Genomic DNA, 20730 nt, shown 5'->3' with positions numbered 1-20730 from the left:
ACTAAGGGCCAAGCAGATGCACAGGTGTCCATGGATAGAGAAGTGCAGATGCTGGAGAGGGTCTCAGAAACATTAAAGACTAAAATCACAGAACACAAAGATGTAAACATTAATTTCTGACTGCTTGATCACAAGAAAAAATAAGGTCCATAAATATAACTACTAGAATTTTTTATCAATTGGTGTTTTACTGTGGGCTTTTATATATAAACCAGATTATACAGTCGCTGAACTTTATTTTGCCTCATTCTCTTTCCTTTGATTCACCAGGATTTCTGGGTTTGGCCACACTCTCCCATCTTACCTGGGACTGGGAGGGGTAGTCACTTGAATTTCATACCTCAGGTCCCCAGATTCAACTACAATATAATCAGAAAGCTTTAAATCTGTCACAATTACAGTCTCAACTATGAGCAGAAAATGCAACAAAAGGAAAAATTAACTCACAAGAAGTTGTGCTTCTTGTATACTCAAGCACTCCATGCTATTCGTTAACTCCGCTGGTGCTGTCACAATGAAACAGCTGCTGTTATAGATGTCAAAAAATACACGTGAACATAGAAGGGGAGGGTGTGCTCATAATGGAAGGTGTGGGTGGTGGCAAAGTTCCACTATTATTGTTGTGATTAAGTGATCTGCTAATGCTCATTTTCAGACAGACAAAAGCTCAAACAAGAAGCTCAAGTAAGGAATGTCCTTTATCCATTGTAATATTTCCAGTAAGACATGCTTTCGCAAAAGGGTTGTATTGAACGTGATTGCACAAGTGCATTGTGCATTGTGCCATTATCTAATATCAAACAAAGTCAGCGTTGAATCCAGTGTACCAGCCCATACGTAGTCTTTGCTCAAGAAAGCTGCCAACTCATCAATTTACCCACGATCACATCACAGCCGCTTGGAGCCTGACACCAAATGATACTTCAACCGAAATGATTATTCACTAGTCAGAATGAAAGTTTATCAGCTCTCATACATCTTATCAAGTCTTCAAAATGATTGCTTTTAAAAAGCATAAACTTGCATTTGCCACAGTGATTTGGTTTTACCTTTGGGCTCAGTTTGAAGCTGCTCCAGATTTCTCAGGTAAGCGCTTCTTTGCAAATTCCTTGTGAGAATTATGTCTGATTGTAGAGAGTTCCCTGTAGCTTTTACACTGTAAGTTGGTTTACTGCAGCCTTGAAAAGAGATTTCTCAGAGGGACTTTGGAAGACAATTATATAGTTAAAGAGATTGTGAATGCAAATCAAGTACTTCCCTAAAGGTGAGTTCAGTTCCTGGATGACAAGGAAATACTGCGGATTCCCAGACTTCACATGAAATGGTTGACTGCTGCTGATAGAATCTGTTGTTTCAACTATTTTATAGTTAGCATTAAGACATTGGATTCAGTGCCTTTAAGTGAGCTGAAAGCATTCATCTGAAATACTCTGATCAATTTTGTGGTTACGTTCCAAACCTTGGAATACCATAACTGAAAGATATGTACAAATTTAAATATCACCACTTTTGGAGGGGCACCTTAAGCAAACATTTAGTCCACAAGTACCTTTGCTTAATGTGCTTACCGGTCAATAAAGCGGAGTGGGTGGAAGAAGGTGCACGGGTGGGATGTGCCTTGCTATGCATGTCATTGAGATTAATATGGGAAGTTCAGTATTGTTCTGGTGTCATTCTTTCACAAGTTCAATAATTCATGTCGATGAGTGATAGATGTATTCCTTTAAGAGATGTTTTACATCATATTGAATATTAATTGCCTCAAATACTCATTTTCTAGGGCTCTTAAATTAGCACCAAATTTTGGGATAACGTCATTTGGTGTGAACTGGGTGTGTTTCATAATCAAGAAAACATGCACTGAGTCTGAAGTTGTTCACTTGCCAGCTTTATGTGTGCACTCTAAGAGGTGGGCATAGCCTCTGGGTAAGGAAATATACCAGGATTTTCTGCTTCTGAACTTCTAGTGGAGAATTGTTGCATGCTGGGATTTCTTCAAATTGCTTGATGTAGAAATGGAAAATCCTCCCAAAGTGATTGTCCTTCCAAGAGCCAGGACACTGCGGCCAATGGGACAAGCCGAGTCAGCCAACACAGATAACAGGATAAAGAGCATTTAAGGAAAAAGAAACAGAATTGGCATTTCAGGTTGAACACCCGCTGTCAGTGCACCTGAAATATTATCTCTCTCTCTCTCTGTCTCTCTCTTTCTCGTTCCATTGAAGTTGCATGACTTGTTGAGGGTTTTTTATTTTAAACTTTCAGGAGCTGCAGTTTTTTTCTGATTTTTCGTAATTTCTGGGATGCTTCTTATGTTCTTCACATTGGAGACACTCTGTCCAAACTCCCCAAAGAGAATCACTTATTTTACTTTACCAAAGTCACAGTCAGTTTATTGTCATATCAACAAATACATGTATGAACAGGTGCAGTGAAAAATCCGTATCCAGCAGTATCAGCTGTCAATATTCACTAGAAAAACACCAAATAAGCAGAAATGATACCCAATTTTTACAAGAAAGAATACAATTAGAACAAAAAGAGTCCATATGGAGTGCAGATTGAGCCATGGAAAATTCTTCCTCTGAGTTGGATACATCATCACACAAAGAAAGGTGTGCCAATGATCTCAGACCCAGGACTTGACTGCAGAAGTTAGTCCGAGCATTGGTTTAACCATCTTCATTTGTTTCATTAATGTCCTACACTCCAGTATGTGGTCAGAATCTTTGCACTGCATTCAGTTCAATTTGCAAATCCTCCTATAAATAAATAGTGTGTTGCATCAAGTTCAAGAGTCATAAAGTCATAGCTAGACAACATCCTTGTTTGTATGATTATGGGTAAGGAAGCTTTATACCATGATGATACTAGGAAATGATCATGTGAAGCATCTCCTAACCAGCTTGGCAGGGCAATCAGTAAAGTCCCTCTATCAGTATACTGGAGTTCACAATTGAGCGGAACTGTAGTTCAAGCAACACAAAGGTGCCGTGGTTAAGAGAACAGATGAGAGATTGACATTGTTCAATGAGTGTCTTACCTCCTGACTACTCAATGCCTTTCCATTAAACATCAAGTCAGGAGTGAAACGTGTTATGCGACTGAGATCAAGTCCAGCAATATTCAGGAAGCTCAATGCCTCTACCATTCACAATTTGCACTACAGCTTCTCAAGGCTTCCTCATCTGAACCGCCCAACAAACAGATTAGAACATAATCGCCTTCAAAGAAATTGCAGATGACACATCTGTGGTTGGCAGAATATCAGATGGTGATGAGGTGGTATACTGTAGTGAGATAGATCAGCTGGTTGAGTGGTATCATAACAACCACGTTGCGCTCAATGGCAGCGAGACCAACAAATTGACTGTGGCCTTCAGGAAGGGGAAGTTGAGGGAAAATATACGAGTCCTCGTTGAGCGGCCAGCAGTGGAAAGGGTGAGCAGTTTCAAGTTCTTGCATGTCAACAACTTCAAAGATCCATCCTGGGCCCAACATATTGATGCAATTTATAAGAAGTCATTCATAAGGTGTTTGAGGAGATTTAGTACGTCACCTGAGACTTAGCAAATTTCTACAGATTATCGTGTAGAGCGTTCTGACTGGTTGCATCACCACCTAGGATGGAGATGGCAATGCACATATTCAGAAATAGTTGCAGAGGGTTATTAACTCAGCTAGCTCCACCATGGGCACTAGCCCTCTCGCCCCCTTCCCCCCCCGCCCTTCGTCGGGACCATCTTCGAAAGGCAATCCCTCAAGAAGGCAGCACCCATTGTTCAGGACCTTTACCAACTAGGGCATGCCCTCTTTCATTACTACTCTCAGGGATGAGGCACAGGAGCCTGAAGATACACACTACATGTTTTAGGAACAGTTTCTTCCCCACCACTATCAGGTTTCTGAATGGTGCATGACTAATGTCTCACTCTAGTTACTTCAGTCTTGCCCTTACACAAAGTGCTGAAACTTGTCAAAAATGATTTTGTGGATGTTCGTGACATAAAGATAAAGTGCTGTATATTCCCTTCAAAATAACATCTTTAAAAATTGAATTAATATGTGGGAGGTACTACTTTCTCTGGTTAGATACTTCACTACTCCTATCAGTGAATCTGGGAAAAGTGAACCATCTAACCACAGAAAATAGGTCCCCTCATATTGCACGTTAAATCCAGAGTCATGGGTTAATCCAGAGGTGTGATTTCAAATTCTACCGGGTAGAAGTGAACTTTAAATTAGCTTAATAATATTAAAATTTAAAACTAGCCATAGCAACGATGACAAAGATTGTCTTAACAGCCCAACTGTATCACTTACAGTATGTTTTTCACGTAAGCAGACAAGTCAGCTTTTCATGGTTTGGCTTAAATGTGAATCCAGACCCACAGTGCTCATTGATTCTTTACTGTCTCTGAAGGGGCCCTGCAGTCATATGTTATAAATAAAACAAGATGAACCCAGATGGTCCACCTAGCATTGACCTAGGGAATGAGGTCAGACACGGCAAATTTATTCCCAGTATAATTTTGCAAAGTAGCATTTTCTAATCTGAGGTGTCTATTGGCTAATTTGGAAGTGTTGTCCCATAGATTAGTCAAGCTAACAGCTTGACATAGTCATACTCCCAGAACCACACTGTACAGACAATGGGCTATACTCCTCCTTGGAAGTGCTTGTGCATGAATCTCAAAAGGTTGGTTTGCAGGTGCAGCAGGCTATCAGGAAGGAAAATGGAATGGTGGCTTTCATTGCTGGAGGGATTGAATTTAAGAGCTGAGACATTATGCTGCAACTGTACAGGGTACTGGTGAGGCTGCATCTGGAGTACTGTGTGCAGTTCTGGTCTCCTTACTTGAGGAAAGATATACTGGGTTTGGAGGTGGTGCAGAGGAGGTTCACCAGGTTGATTCCAGAGATGAGGGAGTTAGACTACGAGGAGAAATTGAGTCACCTGGGACTGTACTCACTGGAATTCAGAAGAATGAGAGGAGATATGATAGAACATATAAAATTATGAAAGGGTTAGATAAGATAGAGGCAGGAAAGTTGTTTCCACTGGAACAAAGGTCATAGCCTCAAGATTCAGGGTAGTAGATTTAGGACAGAGATGAGGAGGAACTGCTTTTCCCAGAGGGCGGTGAATCTGTGGAATTCTCTGTCCAATGAAGCAGTGGAGGCTACATCAGTAAATATATTTAAGTCAAGATTCAATACATTTAGGAGGGGGATTAAGGGTTATGGGGAAAAGACAGGTAGGAGGAGATGAGTCTATGGCCAGATCAGCTATGATCTTATTGAATGGCAGAGCAGGCTCAATGGGCTCGATGGACTCCTGCTCCTATTTCTTATGTTCTCCATCACAATCCCTGGGTATCTATTGTCCCACTGACAGGGAAAGCCCACCAAAGATACCAGCACAGTGGTATACAGGCAGGAGGAAGTAGCCTCAAATATTGGCTCCAAAGCCCAGGAAGTCTCATGACATCAGGTCAAAAATATGGAAAATTACCTGTTCTATTTACAATCCACTGTCTTCTCTCAGTTAGAATTAGTTTTCTCATATGTTGAAGAACACTTGGCAGGAGCTTGTAAGTATTAAGGGTACAGAATGTATTTTGAGGAGGGCATTTCTATGCCCATCATCAAGAATGTTTTGATTGCTCTACCACAACTATACTGGATGAATCCTGAAGGACACAGGTACTAGACTGGGTCTCGTACAGATAGATAGTGAAGTAAGTGAGTGAATGGATAAGATAATTTGACTGAACCAAGAGATTCAAACAACTAACAGATCATGTGCAGGACTGTCACGTTATGTCATGATTGATGACAGGTTTCAGCACTCTGTGTTAAAGTCAAGGCTGATGTATTCACAGTTAAATTCAGCTACAAGTGTGAACTGGATGATTGTCACAAGTCCCACCTGAGATCACCATCATCACAAAAACAATTGTCCCATTCAGTTCCTTCCACAAGATAGCAAGGAAATTCTGGGAGCTCTGGATGCATCAAAGCATTGGGGACTAGACAACATCCAAGTTGTGGTACAGGAGAGATGCTTTCTGGGAATAGCCGTGTCTTCAGTTGAGCTACTCCAGTACTCTGATGGCACTGACAATTATCCAATAATGTGGACAATGACCAGTCATGATCTTTCACTAAAAGCAGGATAAATCCAATCTGGCCAATTACTGCACAGTTGGCCTATACCCAATCATCAACAAGGTGGTTAAAGGTGTCATCAAATATGCTATTAATTTGCTCATCATGGCCAGTTCAGATATTGTCATGGACCAAAGAGCAGAATTCTAAAGGTGAGGGGAGAGTGACTGCCCTTGGCGTCCAGGCAGATTTTACCCAAATACAGCTTTGAAAAGTCCTGGTAAAACTGAAGTCAAATGGGTAATAAGGTTAAATACTCCAGTGGTTTGTACTGAGGAGGCTGTTGTGGTGGTTAGAGGCTAATCATCCCAGCTTCAGGACCTCACCACTTTTAGAGATCCTTAGGGCAAGGTTCTAGACCTAGCCATTTGCAGCTTGCCTTCCTCACTGTGTAAGGTCAGTAGTACGGATGGACAGACAGGCACATGCTCAATCTGTAATTCCAACTGCATTTCATCTGATAACGAAGCAGTACTGGCTGACACATCTCAAAATTTACACAACATTCCGACAGGAACTCCCGGATGACGTGTAACAGTCAAACCACAGAAGCGTCAGGGAATGACTATCTGCTGCAAGATAGTCTTACCAACTGCTTTTGATAGTCAACGGGCTTACCAATGCCAAGACCTCCAAGAACAATATCTCAGGATCATCATTGCCCAAAACTTCATTAAAGTCAGCTACATAAGAGAAGTAAGCACAAGAGCGGGTTATACACTGGGTATCCTTCATAAACAAAATAAATAATTAATAAAAATCCAGCCATAGTAAAATTCTGATAATCTGTGATCTATTTGTTCATAAGTTTGGATGGTACAATATCTAGATCACTCATTAGCACAAATCCTCATTATTGTGCTCATTCTCATTATCTGCTGGCTTGCTCTCCATGGCACTGTGTAGTCATGGGGTTGGCCATGTATTACTGAAGATGTGTTCTGGGTGTGAGGCAGGTCCAGAAGAGATTTCAGGTGTGGAAACTGAATGGAATGTAGAAAAGTTAAAGCAATGGAAATACACTCAATAATATCTGAAAGTTTCCGTGCTGTAATTGTTATATGGTTATATGATTTGGGAACAGAATTAGTAAGTGGATCTACAAGAAGACAGACACAGCATAGATGTTCTTCCTATATTAACATTTCAATCATTTATAATTATACTAGACTCAGTACTTTTGGGAGATGGGTGAGCAAGATGGAAATTAAAAAGAAAATGAATGCATAAACAAATGCAAGGCTGCTGCTACATCTCCATCAGTAGCTCACACTAGAGGCAGAGGACACAAATGTCCATTGTATCCAGGTGATTGGTACTGCAGTAACACACACAAAATGCTGGTGGAACCCAGCAGGCCAGACATCAGCTATGGAAAAGAGTAAACTGTCAACATTTTGGGCTGAGACCCTTCTTCAGGACCCATGATTGAGTCCTGAAGACGAGTCTCAGCCCGAAACATCGACTGTTTACTCTTTCCTATAGATGTTGCCTGACCTGCTGAGCTCCTCCAGCATGTTGTGCGTTTTGCTTTGGATTTCCAGCATCTGCAGACTTTTTCATGTTTGTGGCTGGTACAGTAGAGTAATTTTTTTCTGGTGAACATCACATGGCTACTGCAGCTGCTCGGGGTATGAAAGACAAACATTGTACGGCATTGGATGACAGCTCTCCCTAATGGCCTGCCAGCTTCAACAGGAGGAATATGAATGTGTTCTGAAACCATATAATGATATTTTCATACCATGTTGATCCAAAAATAACAGCATTCTACAAGTCATGAAACATTACCAAGTAGTTAGAGGTTCAAAGTAAAAGGTCTAGTTCAACTGTACACTAATTCAGTTCATATTCCGTTTAAATTCATACATTTGTTTTGTAAAAGCCATTGCTTAATAATCCTCAAACACGAGGAATTCTGCAGATGCTGGAAATTCAAGCAACACACATCAAAGTTGCTGGTGAACGCAGCAGGCCAGGCATCATCTCTAGGAAGAGGTACAATCAACAGAAGGGTCTCAGCCCAAAACGTTGACAGTACCTCTTCCTGGAGATGCTGCCTGGCCTGCTGCATTCACCAGCAACTTTGATGTGTGTTGCTTAATAATCCTATCCTGTTAAATAAAGGACTTTTCAGCAGTGGCTATAAAACACCCTATAACAGTTTATAAAGGTTACAGAATTATTCAAAATTATAAAATTGTTTAACATATGCATAAATATGTAAGAGTTACAGTTAGATGAAGTTTGGGGAACTCAAATTTAAACTGAGTTATTTGAAATCATATTATTTTAAAAGCCGATATTGTGAAAGAAACAGTATTTATGACATCCTTTTCCCAGGTTCAAAAAAGACATGCTGTTAATCCTTCAGTGATCTGTTTGTGTTAACTAGGCTACCTTCTGAAGATTCTGCAAAACCACACAGTGCATGCTTGTGACGGGGCTCAGTTCTCGATAAGCTGCCCACCTCAGACATCCATCAGTGTTCTGTCTGCCTTCTATGGTCGCCGGGTTCCCAGCGAACATCTATGCTGGAGCACAGGAAATACGTCAGCTGAAAGTACCAACTGTGCTGCCCTCACAGCCACACCCGTGCGTACATTTTTATCCAGGTTGACAGTGCATTATATAAAAAGTTTTGCAGATCACACAATGCAGTCACTGAGTTAAATTGGATCTCTGAAAATATATCTTCTGCCTGGCAGAAGGGAATTTGCAATGTAACCTCCTTTTGTCAAAAAGGCTAAATGTGCTTGTTGCCCCTGTGCTTTCAACTTGGGCAAGTAAATGCAATTGAATATCTCAGAATATCTGGGTCCATGCTTGACAAGTTTCCATGCTTAGCCATCCTCCAGGAGATGATATAGTAGGAGCGAAGGTGTGGGGCTGTGGTCGTGGCGATCATGACCTATTACAGTAGCTCTAATGTACTTTTTAAAAGTTCTCCTGTTCCTGCAGACTTAGCAAAAAGAGGCTGAATCTCCATTTTTCTTTTATTTAGTCCCAGAGCCATCTCTCAACAAAGACACATGTTGGGCAGTGAGGTGCCCCTTTTATGGTGTCAGTACCTTATCATAACTGATATTGTTTTGGCATCAAACATTATAATCTCTGGTACTCAAGATAGATTTATTATGTTTAAAAAGGATTTGTTATGCACTGCTTGAGTTTTACCTACTTTTTAAGAAACTGCAGTATGTGCAAGATACTCCTGAGGATTCTGGGAATGTAGTCTAACTGGGAAATATATGGATTTGTATGTTTCACCTGTGCGGCCTGCCTTAGGAGCTTAGGAAAACGAGGGCTTGAGAATAATCTATTCATAGCACTCCAAATATAGCTTTGTGCATCATGACTAGATATTTTTTACAAAGTTGGTTATGTTTGTTTTGTTTTAAACAGAAAGTTTATGACGAGTGTCAAGAACTGCCTTCCTGCCAGTTTTTAGTCAACAGTCGTGTTTTTGGCCCTGATCCTTGTCCTGGGACCAGTAAATACCTAATTGTTTCATTCAAATGCAAACCTGGTGAGTGGCTGATCAACTTGTGAGTTTTAGTGAGCGGCTGATTTCACCATGACTGTGTGGGTTTCTTCCACTTTCCTCCCACAGTCCAAGGACATACGTGTTAACAGGTTAATTGGTCACAAGCGTGTAATTGGACAGTGTGGACTCGTTGGGCTGGAAGGGACTCTTACTGTGCTGTATCTCTAAATAAAAATATATAATTATGTACCATCAATTAACATGAATAATTACTACCTTAATGCAGTCACACTTCTAAGAATTGTGTCTAAGAGCTCTATGGCAAGTGTCTGTAGCTACTGTGAAAAATTTTGGGTGTCATTTTAATAAAATAGCTTTGTTGTTAGATTTATTGACCAACTACTTCCACTATTGTAGAAAATAAATGAGAAAAGTACTGAGACAAGGTGTAAGAAGGGTTGTTTGAGCAAACTATAACGTAGATACTGAGTTGGAATCTGAATAATGAAAGCTGGGGTGATTTCTTCCAGCTGAGGTAACACATTAACATGCACCAAGAGACAGTTAAGAGTTTGTTGTGTAACAAGTAAAACTGCCCCCCCTCATCAAAAGAACAGAGAGAATGGAGGGAGGATTACACACTGTACGTTGTACTGGCTATGGAAGATAAGCCAGAATAGACAGAAGTGGCAATGTTAAAAAAATCTTCAGTTAACAAGAGGAGAGATCATATTACACTGTAAAATTTTCAAATGAGCATCTGGAGAAGGCTTGAAATGCATTTCAAGTGCATTGTAGTGCATTTACAAATGAAACTGTTAACCAGTACTGTTTTATTAACACTCAACTACGGCAGATAAATTCTTAACAAGGATTAGATTGTTAGCAGATAATTACAATTTTACAACTTTGCCAGACCTGTTTCACATAAAAAGTGAAAAAAAAGACAACAAAACGGAATAAATGTGTAGTTGATGCTGCTGGTGTTATGGAAAAAAAATAATACAGTCCATATTGTTTGAAATGGAACTTTCCCATAATGTGTGGGTCATCTGTATGTGTTTCAGTCTGTCTGAAAGAAAAGACCACTGCCTGACACTTGAAAGACTTCTAATAACTAAGTGCCTTAGCTGTTACTTTGAATTGCTGGCAATTTTCTGTACCTCAGAATGAGAGATACTGAGAGACCTGCCTGGAGCCATGTTTATAATATTTAAAAGCAAGAAATCTGTTTATGAGAATTTCTGCTGCTATAAATTGAAGTATTAACAGGAACATGGCTTGTGATAACACTTTAAAAACCGTTGCTAAGTATATGACATCCAGATTTCAAGTACTATTTTCTTAGGTAACCTTAAACAAATTTTATTTAATACAACCCTGCCTTTGGTGGTTTTGCAGAGGCTTTTCTTATCACTCATCATAAATTTAGCAGGAGATGGGATCATAAGAAATGCTGCATAAATGATATATATGGGAATTTGAACCCCATATGTTTTCAGCCACAATTCTCCAGGCCTAGTGGGATTCCTCCACTTTCCTATCTACATGGTTCTCCTTAGCAACAGCACCTGACAGATGCTTTTCCATCTGTCCTGAAACATTCAGCATTTCACTGTCTCTCCTGACTACCTCTGTCATGTCAGATTACATGTCTAAGAGTAAGTCTTGGATGAGCCATGAGCCATAGCTTCATTTTTTTCAGTCCCAGTCAGACTCGAAGAAGAGGAGCTGGATTCAGTGCAGCTGGGTAACAGAATTTGCAATTTGGAGTAAAGAAAATGGCTTGGCTGGTCACCCAACATTTAATCGGCAGAAATTCCTGCTCCTCCTTTACTGAATGCCAATTAAAACAATCTCACAATTTAGAAGGGAGAAAACCTATGGTCGTGGATGCCATCAGCGCACATATGTTGTGTTTCAACATACATTGAAATACATCATGTAGACTGGAAATATAAGGGATTAAGAACACGCACCAGAAGTAACATTGTTGCCTGGAAGATGGAGCTAATGCAGACAGTGGTGGGGTTACGTAAGTTCTCCATTCCTGAGAGCTGTCCATAAGCCAATTTTTCCATGTCAGAAACATATGCTTTTCATAGCTACCCAGATCACATTGATTGGCATCCACTCCAAGTTCAAGTTCAAGCTTAATTATCATTCAATCATCCTGGAATGTAGCCAAATGAAGCAGTGTTCAACAACTGAAGTAACAAGGGAAAGATGGCAACCATCTTGCACACAGCAAGTCCCCACAAAGTATCAGCTAATTTAATGTTTTTGGCTAAGGACTGGAGGTACTTCCTCATTCTGTTTCAGTAAAGCACTTCGAAACATCTTATAATGACGTGGCCAAGCATACCACGTCTCAGCATGAACTCAGTCCTGCACTGCACTCTGTGCCTATAGCCCTGACTCAATAGTGTCTCCAATCGAGCAACAACTGCCCCAACCCCTAGGAAAATTAGACTAACCCTTCACATGCTTTTCCAATGTAAGTACTGGAGATACAAGGTGAACACCGTATTTAATAGACAGGATCAGATTAATAATTGTGCCCTGTGAAGTATCTGACCACTTCATTCCATAATCTCCAATATCATATATTGAACATTTGGTAGGAATTGATCAACTCCATTGGCTTGGCTAGTTTTTAGAAGTGAATTGAGTACTAACAGGTGGAGATGCAGACTGATTAATATTCAGTGAATGTGGCAGACAGTCTCATTCCTTCTGTCACTCCAATGGAAATGAACTTAGATCATTTACAGAGCATTTTCAGATCCATAATATTGCTTAGTGTGTTTATACTTCAGATGGACACCAAAACAAACTAGTATGTGAGAATGAGAAATTGCATCTGCAATGTACGAACCAAACCATCCTTGTCATTTACACTGCAAGCTTTGGACGAGCCCTTCATGGGAACATGGAGTGCCCCCCAGTGAACAGGACAATGCCAAATATTGGTGAGTCTTCAGCCAAAAGCTGCAAATTCAACAACCGTTTCGCAGCATTTTCTGTTTCTGCTTTCTAACGCGTACAGAATTTTAGTTTTATTTCATTCCAGTTTTGTCATAATCACTTTCCGCCAGAGAAAAAAAAATTACTGAATATTCAACAGGAGTATTTGGCTCTGTTACCTGAGACCAGTTATCACAGCAGGCTTAGAGGGCAGAGACTGGCAACTCTTCTGATCTCCTGGTTATATTTAGCCACTGGGTTATTTAGAGGTTCACCAATTTTCACTGTTGTTAATGACTCAGAATAATAATTTCAGCTGCTTTTAAAAGTTAAATCTGTATTATTGTCTGTTCTTTCATTTCACAGCTGCTGTTGGAATGTCAGGGCAGTGCAATAATTACATAGAGGGTCTTTCACTGACAAGTAATGAAATATTGCAGTAATATTAAAAGTGTAACAGGCTAGCTGTGTGTGAATGAGGACAGTATTCTGGAAAAATGAGAGAGCTGTTCAAGTATATAAGCACTGAGACAACCTGTTAATTCTGCACTGCTAAAATAAGTATTCAGTCTGTGTGTTTAGATAGTGCAAATCCGCTGACACATGGAAAATAAGAGCAGTAGATCATTTAGTCCTTCAAGCCTGCTCTGCAATTCATTGGGATCTTGGGTGCTCATCAAATTCGTTAGCCTTTTCCAACTTTCTCCAGATATTCCCTGGCTCTGCTAGCCCAACAAGCGAATCTAACTTCTTCCTGAATACATTTAGTAATTTGGTTTGAACTGTATTCAGTGGTAAAGAATTCCACAGATTCACTAGCCTATCTGAGAATAAGTTTCTCCTCATCTGAGTCTTAAATGGATTATACCTTAATCTTGGACTGTGCCTTGGAGTTGGATTTACCCACTATTTTCTCTACATCTAATCTGTCCAGCTCATTTGGAATTTTATTGGCATCCATGAGATCCTTTCTCATTCTTCTAAACTCTAATGAATGTATTGAAAAAGATTACTCATTTATGTGAACAAAGGGTTGAGGGCTGAATACTTTTTCAAGGCGCTGTACATCTGATTAACCCCCATCTCTCTTCATATGTTAGGCCTGTTATCTCTTTGTCAGGCATAGAATGGATCTATTTCTTCAGCTGCTCCTATACAGTGTCTGGGATATTACTTATTGTAAAAATAACTATTCTGAGTAGTAACACACATCAAAGTTGCTGGTGAATGCAGCAGGCCAGGCAGCATCTGTAGGAAGAGGTGCTGCCTGGCCTGCTGCGTTCACCAGCAACTTTGATGTGTGTTGCTTGAATTTCCAGCATCTGCAGAATTCCTGTTGTTTGCTCTTATTCTGAGTAGTTCTAGTTTGCGCTTTCTTTTTTGCTTCATCCAGCTAACCAGTTTTAATTTGAAGTAAAAGATCCATGTTCATGTTTTTTCAGACGTTTGATATCCAAATTTATACTGAATCAATGAACCTGAAGGAGGATGGAACTACAATAAACTCAATATTCAAGGCTAAAGAATAATTAAAGAGATCAATAAATCTTTTTCCTGACTATTATCCATTAACCTGTGTTGCACAACCCACTTGTCTGGATTTTGCTGGGTCACCTTTGTCTTTATTTTGGCTTGGTTTATATTGGTAAAATCTGTTGAAGAGGAGGTTCACACTTTATTCATGCTACAGTAAGAACTACTACACTATTTCACTGATGAATATTGAATCCCTAGGTAATTAGGAAAGCAAACTACCTAATTCAATTGTGAATGTGCTGCTTCAGATCTATGTTTCATCAACAGAGTACTGTGTAAATTTACAAAGCCTTGATAGCAGTTTCAGGGGAGTTGGTAGGCCTGCACTTTTTAAATCAATTAATGTCCAATCAACTATTATATAAAGTGTTTAAGATATCCTTCTTCAGTAATTCAAACTGTTTTAAGATTGTGTAGTCTTGCACAATCATAAAAGAAATGAATTACTGAAGAAGGATATTTAAAACACAGTGACCTATGAATGTTGCTGTTGGAATTAGAATCTGTATTCACCACACAACCTGCAAATATCACACTGCCAGATTCACACATGAAGAATAATTGCTCAGTCCAAGTAGAAGAGTTTGGCTGGTACTTGTGGAATGTCTTGAGGAATGATGAGAAGCAGAAAGGAAGTGGGAAAATGGGCCAAAAATAAAGAGATGTCATAGTGTTATGAATGTCTTCCTTTCCTTTCAGAATGCTTATCCCCCACAACACTGAGGCAAGTATCCTCAAGGTGCCATGGCAAACAGAACTGTTCAATCACTGCTGATGTACTGAGCTTTGGTGATCCCTGCATCCCTGGAATCCGTAAACAACTCAATGTCTCATACACGTGTGGTAAATAAATCACAGATTGACCATTTAATTTATTAGCACAGACTAAAAGATAGCAAATTTCTATAATCATGTGCATTTTTCAATTTCAGTTCCGATGAAACTCTTTGACGAGGCTGGTCAAGGTCCAGTAAAGCCCTTCTTGATATCAGATTACACTCATGGTAGGATTTCAACATTTGTTTTTATTACACAACTGACTGAAGGCAACACTTTGCAAACAATTACTGAAGATTTCTATTTTACATTATAGTACTTATGTCAAAGATTTTCCTAGGTATGAAAGATTCATCCAACAATAAACCAGTTATCCTCAAAGAAGACAGAATATGAAAAAATAGTATCAAATGCTATTAGCAGCCTCCCATAAATGGCAATACAAGGGAAGGGGGTTTACTTTAATCTGCTATAGATGGGAAGTTGCTGAAGGGGAATGAACAGCCTGGAATATATCTCCCTTAGTGCCTTCTTCCAAAGAGAAAATTTTGGTAATAAATGGGAATTTTCATTCCTTACATGAGGCATTGCTCCAAGGTTTGATTCCATGGTTAGATGATCTTACTTTGCCAACAATGAGCAATGTGCCAGATCTCTCAGTTGGAAATGAAGACAGTGTTCTCAGACCACAGCGCTGTAGAGTGCCGACCGTGCCAGGATTAAGCTCAGCAGTGACTCTGTTTCTTTAAGGATATCTGTCTGCACACTCAGTATTGAGAAGAATTGAAGGGAAGTTGATGCTTGTACACACGATAAGGAGCAAATGTCTTCAGAAGTGAAAATGGGAACAAACAAATCAGAATAAATGGGAATCCAATCTCATTTGGCCATCGCCACGTAGCCTGAAATGTCAATGTCTATTTCTTTCCATGTACATTCCTTGTCAAGTAACCGATCTGCAATTCTCTCTCAGTAACCATCACCTTGCCAGCAGTCATCTCTCCAGCCCAGTGATTAACTCACTGGGAGACATTGCCTCTCTACTAGTGATCATCTTCTCCCCACTATTCTTCCTTGCCACCGATGTGGCCTTCTATATATTGGCGAGAGCCGACGCAGACTGGGAGACCGCTTTGCTGAACACCTACACTCTGTCCGCCAGAGAAAGCAGGATCTCCCAGTGGCCACACATTTTAATTCCACATCCCATTCCCATTCTGACATGTCTATCCACGGCATCCTCTACTGTAAAGATGAAGCCACTCTCAGGTTGGAGGAACAACACCTTATATTCCATCTGGGTAGCCTCCAACCTGATGGCATGAACATTGACTTCTCTAACTTCTGCTAATGCCCCACCTCCTCCTCGTACCCCATCCGTTATTTATTTATATACACGCATTCTTTCTCTCTTTCTCCTTTTTCTCCCTCTGTCCCTCTGACTATACCCCTTGCCCATCCTCTGGGTCCCCCCCCCCCCCGTCTTTCTCCCCGGACCTCCTGTCCAATGATCCTCTCATATCCCCTTTGCCAATCACCTGTCCAGCTCTTGGCTCCATCCCTCCCCCTCCTGTCTTCTCCTATCATTTTGGATCTCCCCCTCCCCCTCCCACTTTCAAATCTCTTACTAACTCTTCCTTCAGTTAGTCCTGACGAAGGGTCTCGGCCTGAAACGTCAACTGTACCTCTTCCTAGAGATGCTGCCTGGCCTGCTGCGTTCACCTGCAACCTTGATGTGTGTTGCTTCCTTGCCAGTGATTATTTTGCCCCAGAGATAGACTCTTTCCCTTGACCACCTTTCTGCGTGTGATGATGTCTCTCTCCCTCCACTAATGCTCATTACTTTCCCAGTCACTGCGGTAATTCCTCTTTCCAGACCATCATTTCTCTTCTCACCTCTAACCACCATGTATCTAGCAATTACTTTAATTCAGTTGCAAAACTTAAGAACAATTAATAAAACAGTTTCACAAAGTAATTGCGGCTCAATGTAATTCAATACAAAATTTCACTGATGAAATCTAGCCAATTGACTTGAGAAAGAGAGCATTCCTCATAATTCATACACAAACCTGCTGTTTAAATAGTAATGATATGTGTTTAGATAACAACAAATTATATAACTTTACAAAACTTTGATAGTTGTTTCCATGTTGGTGACTGGCTTACACGTTTCAGATCAATTGATTTCATTAGAAGCTTTCCAAGACATGATTTGACCTTTGAAGAATTAGAGGTAAGGCCCTGGATAGAACATGTTACCACATTCTCACAGATTCTCATTCTCCTCCTCTAATGATTGACTTGCATCTCCCCTGAATGACTGATTTCTCCGTGAGCTCCCATCTCTACACCGGAGGGAGCTCACAGGCGGGAATCTATTCAATGAGGCAAGGTGAAATGGGCTTCACTGCTGCTGCATAAGCCTCCTGGAAAGCTAGTGCATGCCTCCATAGAGGTGGATGCTACCGGCTATTTGGAAAGTCTACCCATTTGTGTTAAGGAAACAAAACAAATGTAATATTTACTGATGAGATTTACAGCATTTGGAAGCAATGTCAAGTTCACTGCCTTTAAAGTTGCTCACCTGAAAATTAATGCTAACAATGTTGGAAAGCATAATCCCGTATATTTTATCCTACCATCTTCTGAATTTTCTCTCTAAAGGTGCTCGTGGCTCTCCCTAGAACTATCGTATAGTACAGGAAAATTGAGAGTCAGGTGTGAAAGAACTCTCAGTTAGCTTGTCCTTATTTGCTGCAGGTGGTTGGTATAATGGCCCAAGAATGTCCATGCTATACGCCAAAGATGTCGCTATTATTAGCAGTTTCCTGGCTACTCTTGCTCACATTAGGGGTACGTTTCTATGTGCTGCCAATCTGCCTCTAATAGTGCTTTCAAATTTTAAAAAGACTAAAATTATTAAATAAGTGGTATCATTTATCTACAAGCTTCAAATAGTTCAATTCACACTTGTTAACATTCCTTTTATTTTCATTTTTGTGGTTTGATGTTTCCCAATTAATGACAATAATAAAGTTTCAATAAAGTTATGTCTCAGTATGAAAGTTAACATTTGAAACAACTAACTCAATTGTACTTTAATAGGGACAAATTTTGCTGCTCTTTGAATTCCTTCTCTCACAACCTCAGAGGACATCATAGCAACATGATTCCATGCATTGGGCCTGGTTTGATGTTCAATTTTTTTCTATGTTATTGTGTTAAATGCTGTAAGATTTGAAGCAAAATTTTTAATTATTAATAAAATTTTAGTCTCTATTATCTGAGGGAGGTGAAAGTTATCTTGGGATTCTTGATCCTGCAAAGATCCTGCTTGCTTCCTTTTAAGTGCAGGACCTGATTAACATTTGCTTCACTAATGTTCTTCATTGAAGAAGCTCTTATCTTTAGCAGGTTTGGCCTAAATGTGACTCCAACACACTAACACAGATGTCCTTTAATTACACCTTCATTTCTGAAGCTATTAGGGATAGATAATCAAGGATGGCATTGCCAGAGATATTCACACTTGTGAATGAATAAATTTAATTCCCAGTTTCATCTGAACAGATTGAGATGTTGTCTGTCTGTTGAGCTATGAGAACTTCAGCACCAAGCTAAAGTTGGAAAGTAGAGGGGGGTCATTAGATAGATAGAGGGAAGTAGAGAGGAGGAAGTGCTAAAGGAACGAGGTGGAGGGGAAAACAGAAGTCATATAGAGATACTGGAAGGATATGGGTGAAAATTAGGGGCTGAAATAAAGGTTAACAAAGAAGGGAATGAGTGAATGTAATATTGCAGATTTAAGTAGTAGATTGAGGATCTTAGTTTAAAAAACAATTGCAGGTTGGCAGCTTTCTTTTGGTCCTGATGCCCTTCCACCATCTGTTAGAGAAGCACAGCAGTCAGAGGGTCTCATCTACTTCCAGGCTGAGGACAACCAAATGGTTGGGGGGAAATGTGAAATAAAACTACTTCATTTAAATGTTTTGGTTTTTACCTGTACTACCTCTATCTAAGCAGAAAGGAGACAGCTGCAAGACAAATTGAGGTTGGGCTTGAGGATTATATATTTTTACATTTGTACCCATGGGAAACCTATGTATTGGGCGGTGGAAGAGGGGTGCAGGTTTGAGCATGGATTTAAAATCCACTATCTGCCTAGATCACTTATTGCTTAATGGTTTACTTTTCAGAAGCTTGAGAAACTGGTGGTCATTCTGATTCCAGGTTGATGAATTTTGTGTTTAATCTGTTTGCCTTCAGGACTCCCGGAGAAAGTAGCCCTGTTCTTCATGTCTGGTGTGTGTTCTGGTTTAGTGTTTATCCTCTGCACTTTTGGTTTTCACATGCTGCTGAGACATGACATCAGGAAGCTTCAAAGTGAGGCAGAAGACAACCAAGAATGTGAAAATGGCCACAGCAGGATTTCAGACGATGACGATGCTTCTTCCAATGCCTCATTTCGACAATTAACCAGACAGTACTGGACGTCAGATAATATCTTCAGCCCAGAGGTGGCAGCAGTGATGGTAGACAGAGTTGAACAAAATGAGGAAAAAGACAAGGAAATGTGGTTGAACAAGGAGCCCAGCCCCTATGCGATCCAGAACCTAAATCAGCATCAGTAATAAAGGGTCAGAATAGCAAGTATTAACAGAGCAGTGTGGAGTGAAAAACAAAGAGGAGATTATTGACTACAGCAGGAAGAAGACAGAGGTCAACGAGCCAGTCCTCATGATCATTAGGAAGGCACAGCAGTGCACCTACTTTCTTAGAAAGTTTGCGTAGATCCAGCATGTCCTCTGAAACTTTTATAGATGCACAGTGGAGAGAATCTTGGCTGGTGTTATCATGGCCTGGTATGGAGACACCAATGCCCAGGAACAGAAAAGTCTATAAAAAGTCTACAGCTAGTCTATCACAGGAAAGCCCTTCCCATCATTTACAAGGAGTGCTTCTACAAGAAAGTACATTCCATCATCAAGAACCTCCATCATCTAGGCTATGCTCTCTTATCTCTACTACTATTGGGCAGGAGGTACAGGAACCTTAGATCAGTTTCAGAAGCAGTCATAACCCTTCAACCATTAGGCTCCTGAACCAGCATGAATAACTTCACTCACCTCAACTCTGAACTGACTCCACAACCTATACACTCACTTTAAAGGACTTTACAACTCAGTATTATTTATTTACTTGTTTTAATTATATCCACAATGTGTGTATTGGTTGTTTGTCAGATCTCGTTATTTATAGTTTTTCATAAATTCTATTGTATTTCTTTATTTTCTTGGAAATGCTTGCAAGAAAATGAAACTCAAGGTAGTATATGGTGACTTGTATGTACTTTGACATTGAATTTTACTTTGAATTTGATAGGTAAAGCTTAAGTGAAAAAAGAATGGACTGAGTGATAATGGTACATGGATGATATAACAAGAAATCCTGTTACCTGTAAATTTGGATTGAATGTATTGGGAAAAGAAGCAAAAGAAACCACACCAGGACTTTTATAACGGAGGCAACGGCCAACCAGTCTGCTGTGCTTTACAGCCACATTATTCCTACCTCTCCATCACTAATTCCCAACTTTTTTATACCTGGACCAGAACCGCCAACAGAGATTGAAGATATTCTTGGCCAGTTCCGTGTTCATATGACCAACTCCAATCTATCTCTGACTGGCATGTCCTTTATCATCTTGCCTGATATTTTCATAAGTGTAGAAGGAAAATGGAGAAACAGCCCTGCTTTATACTGAGTTGTTTACAGTGATTTTCTGTTGG

At 40.0% G+C, this 20730-nt stretch overlaps 1 protein-coding gene across 1 annotated transcript; it reads left to right on the top strand.

Moving 5' to 3' along the window:
* The first annotated feature begins 995 nt into the window (after window positions 1–995).
* LOC140203721 (protein eva-1 homolog C) lies at window positions 996–19572 on the top strand. The gene is made up of 8 exons (XM_072269757.1): window positions 996–1086; window positions 8567–8766; window positions 9577–9700; window positions 12478–12630; window positions 14861–15004; window positions 15094–15165; window positions 17702–17794; window positions 19208–19572. The coding sequence occupies exons 1-8, from the start codon at window positions 996–998 to the stop codon at window positions 19570–19572; spliced, it is 1242 nt and encodes a 413-aa protein (XP_072125858.1).
* Window positions 19573–20730: the final 1158 nt, after the last annotated feature.

Source organism: Mobula birostris, chromosome 10 (genome assembly GCF_030028105.1).
Source record: "Mobula birostris isolate sMobBir1 chromosome 10, sMobBir1.hap1, whole genome shotgun sequence".
Classification (NCBI taxonomy): Eukaryota; Metazoa; Chordata; class Chondrichthyes; order Myliobatiformes; family Myliobatidae; genus Mobula; species Mobula birostris.
Note: the sequence above shows the minus strand (reverse complement) of the source record. Positions and strands in the feature narration are given on the sequence as shown.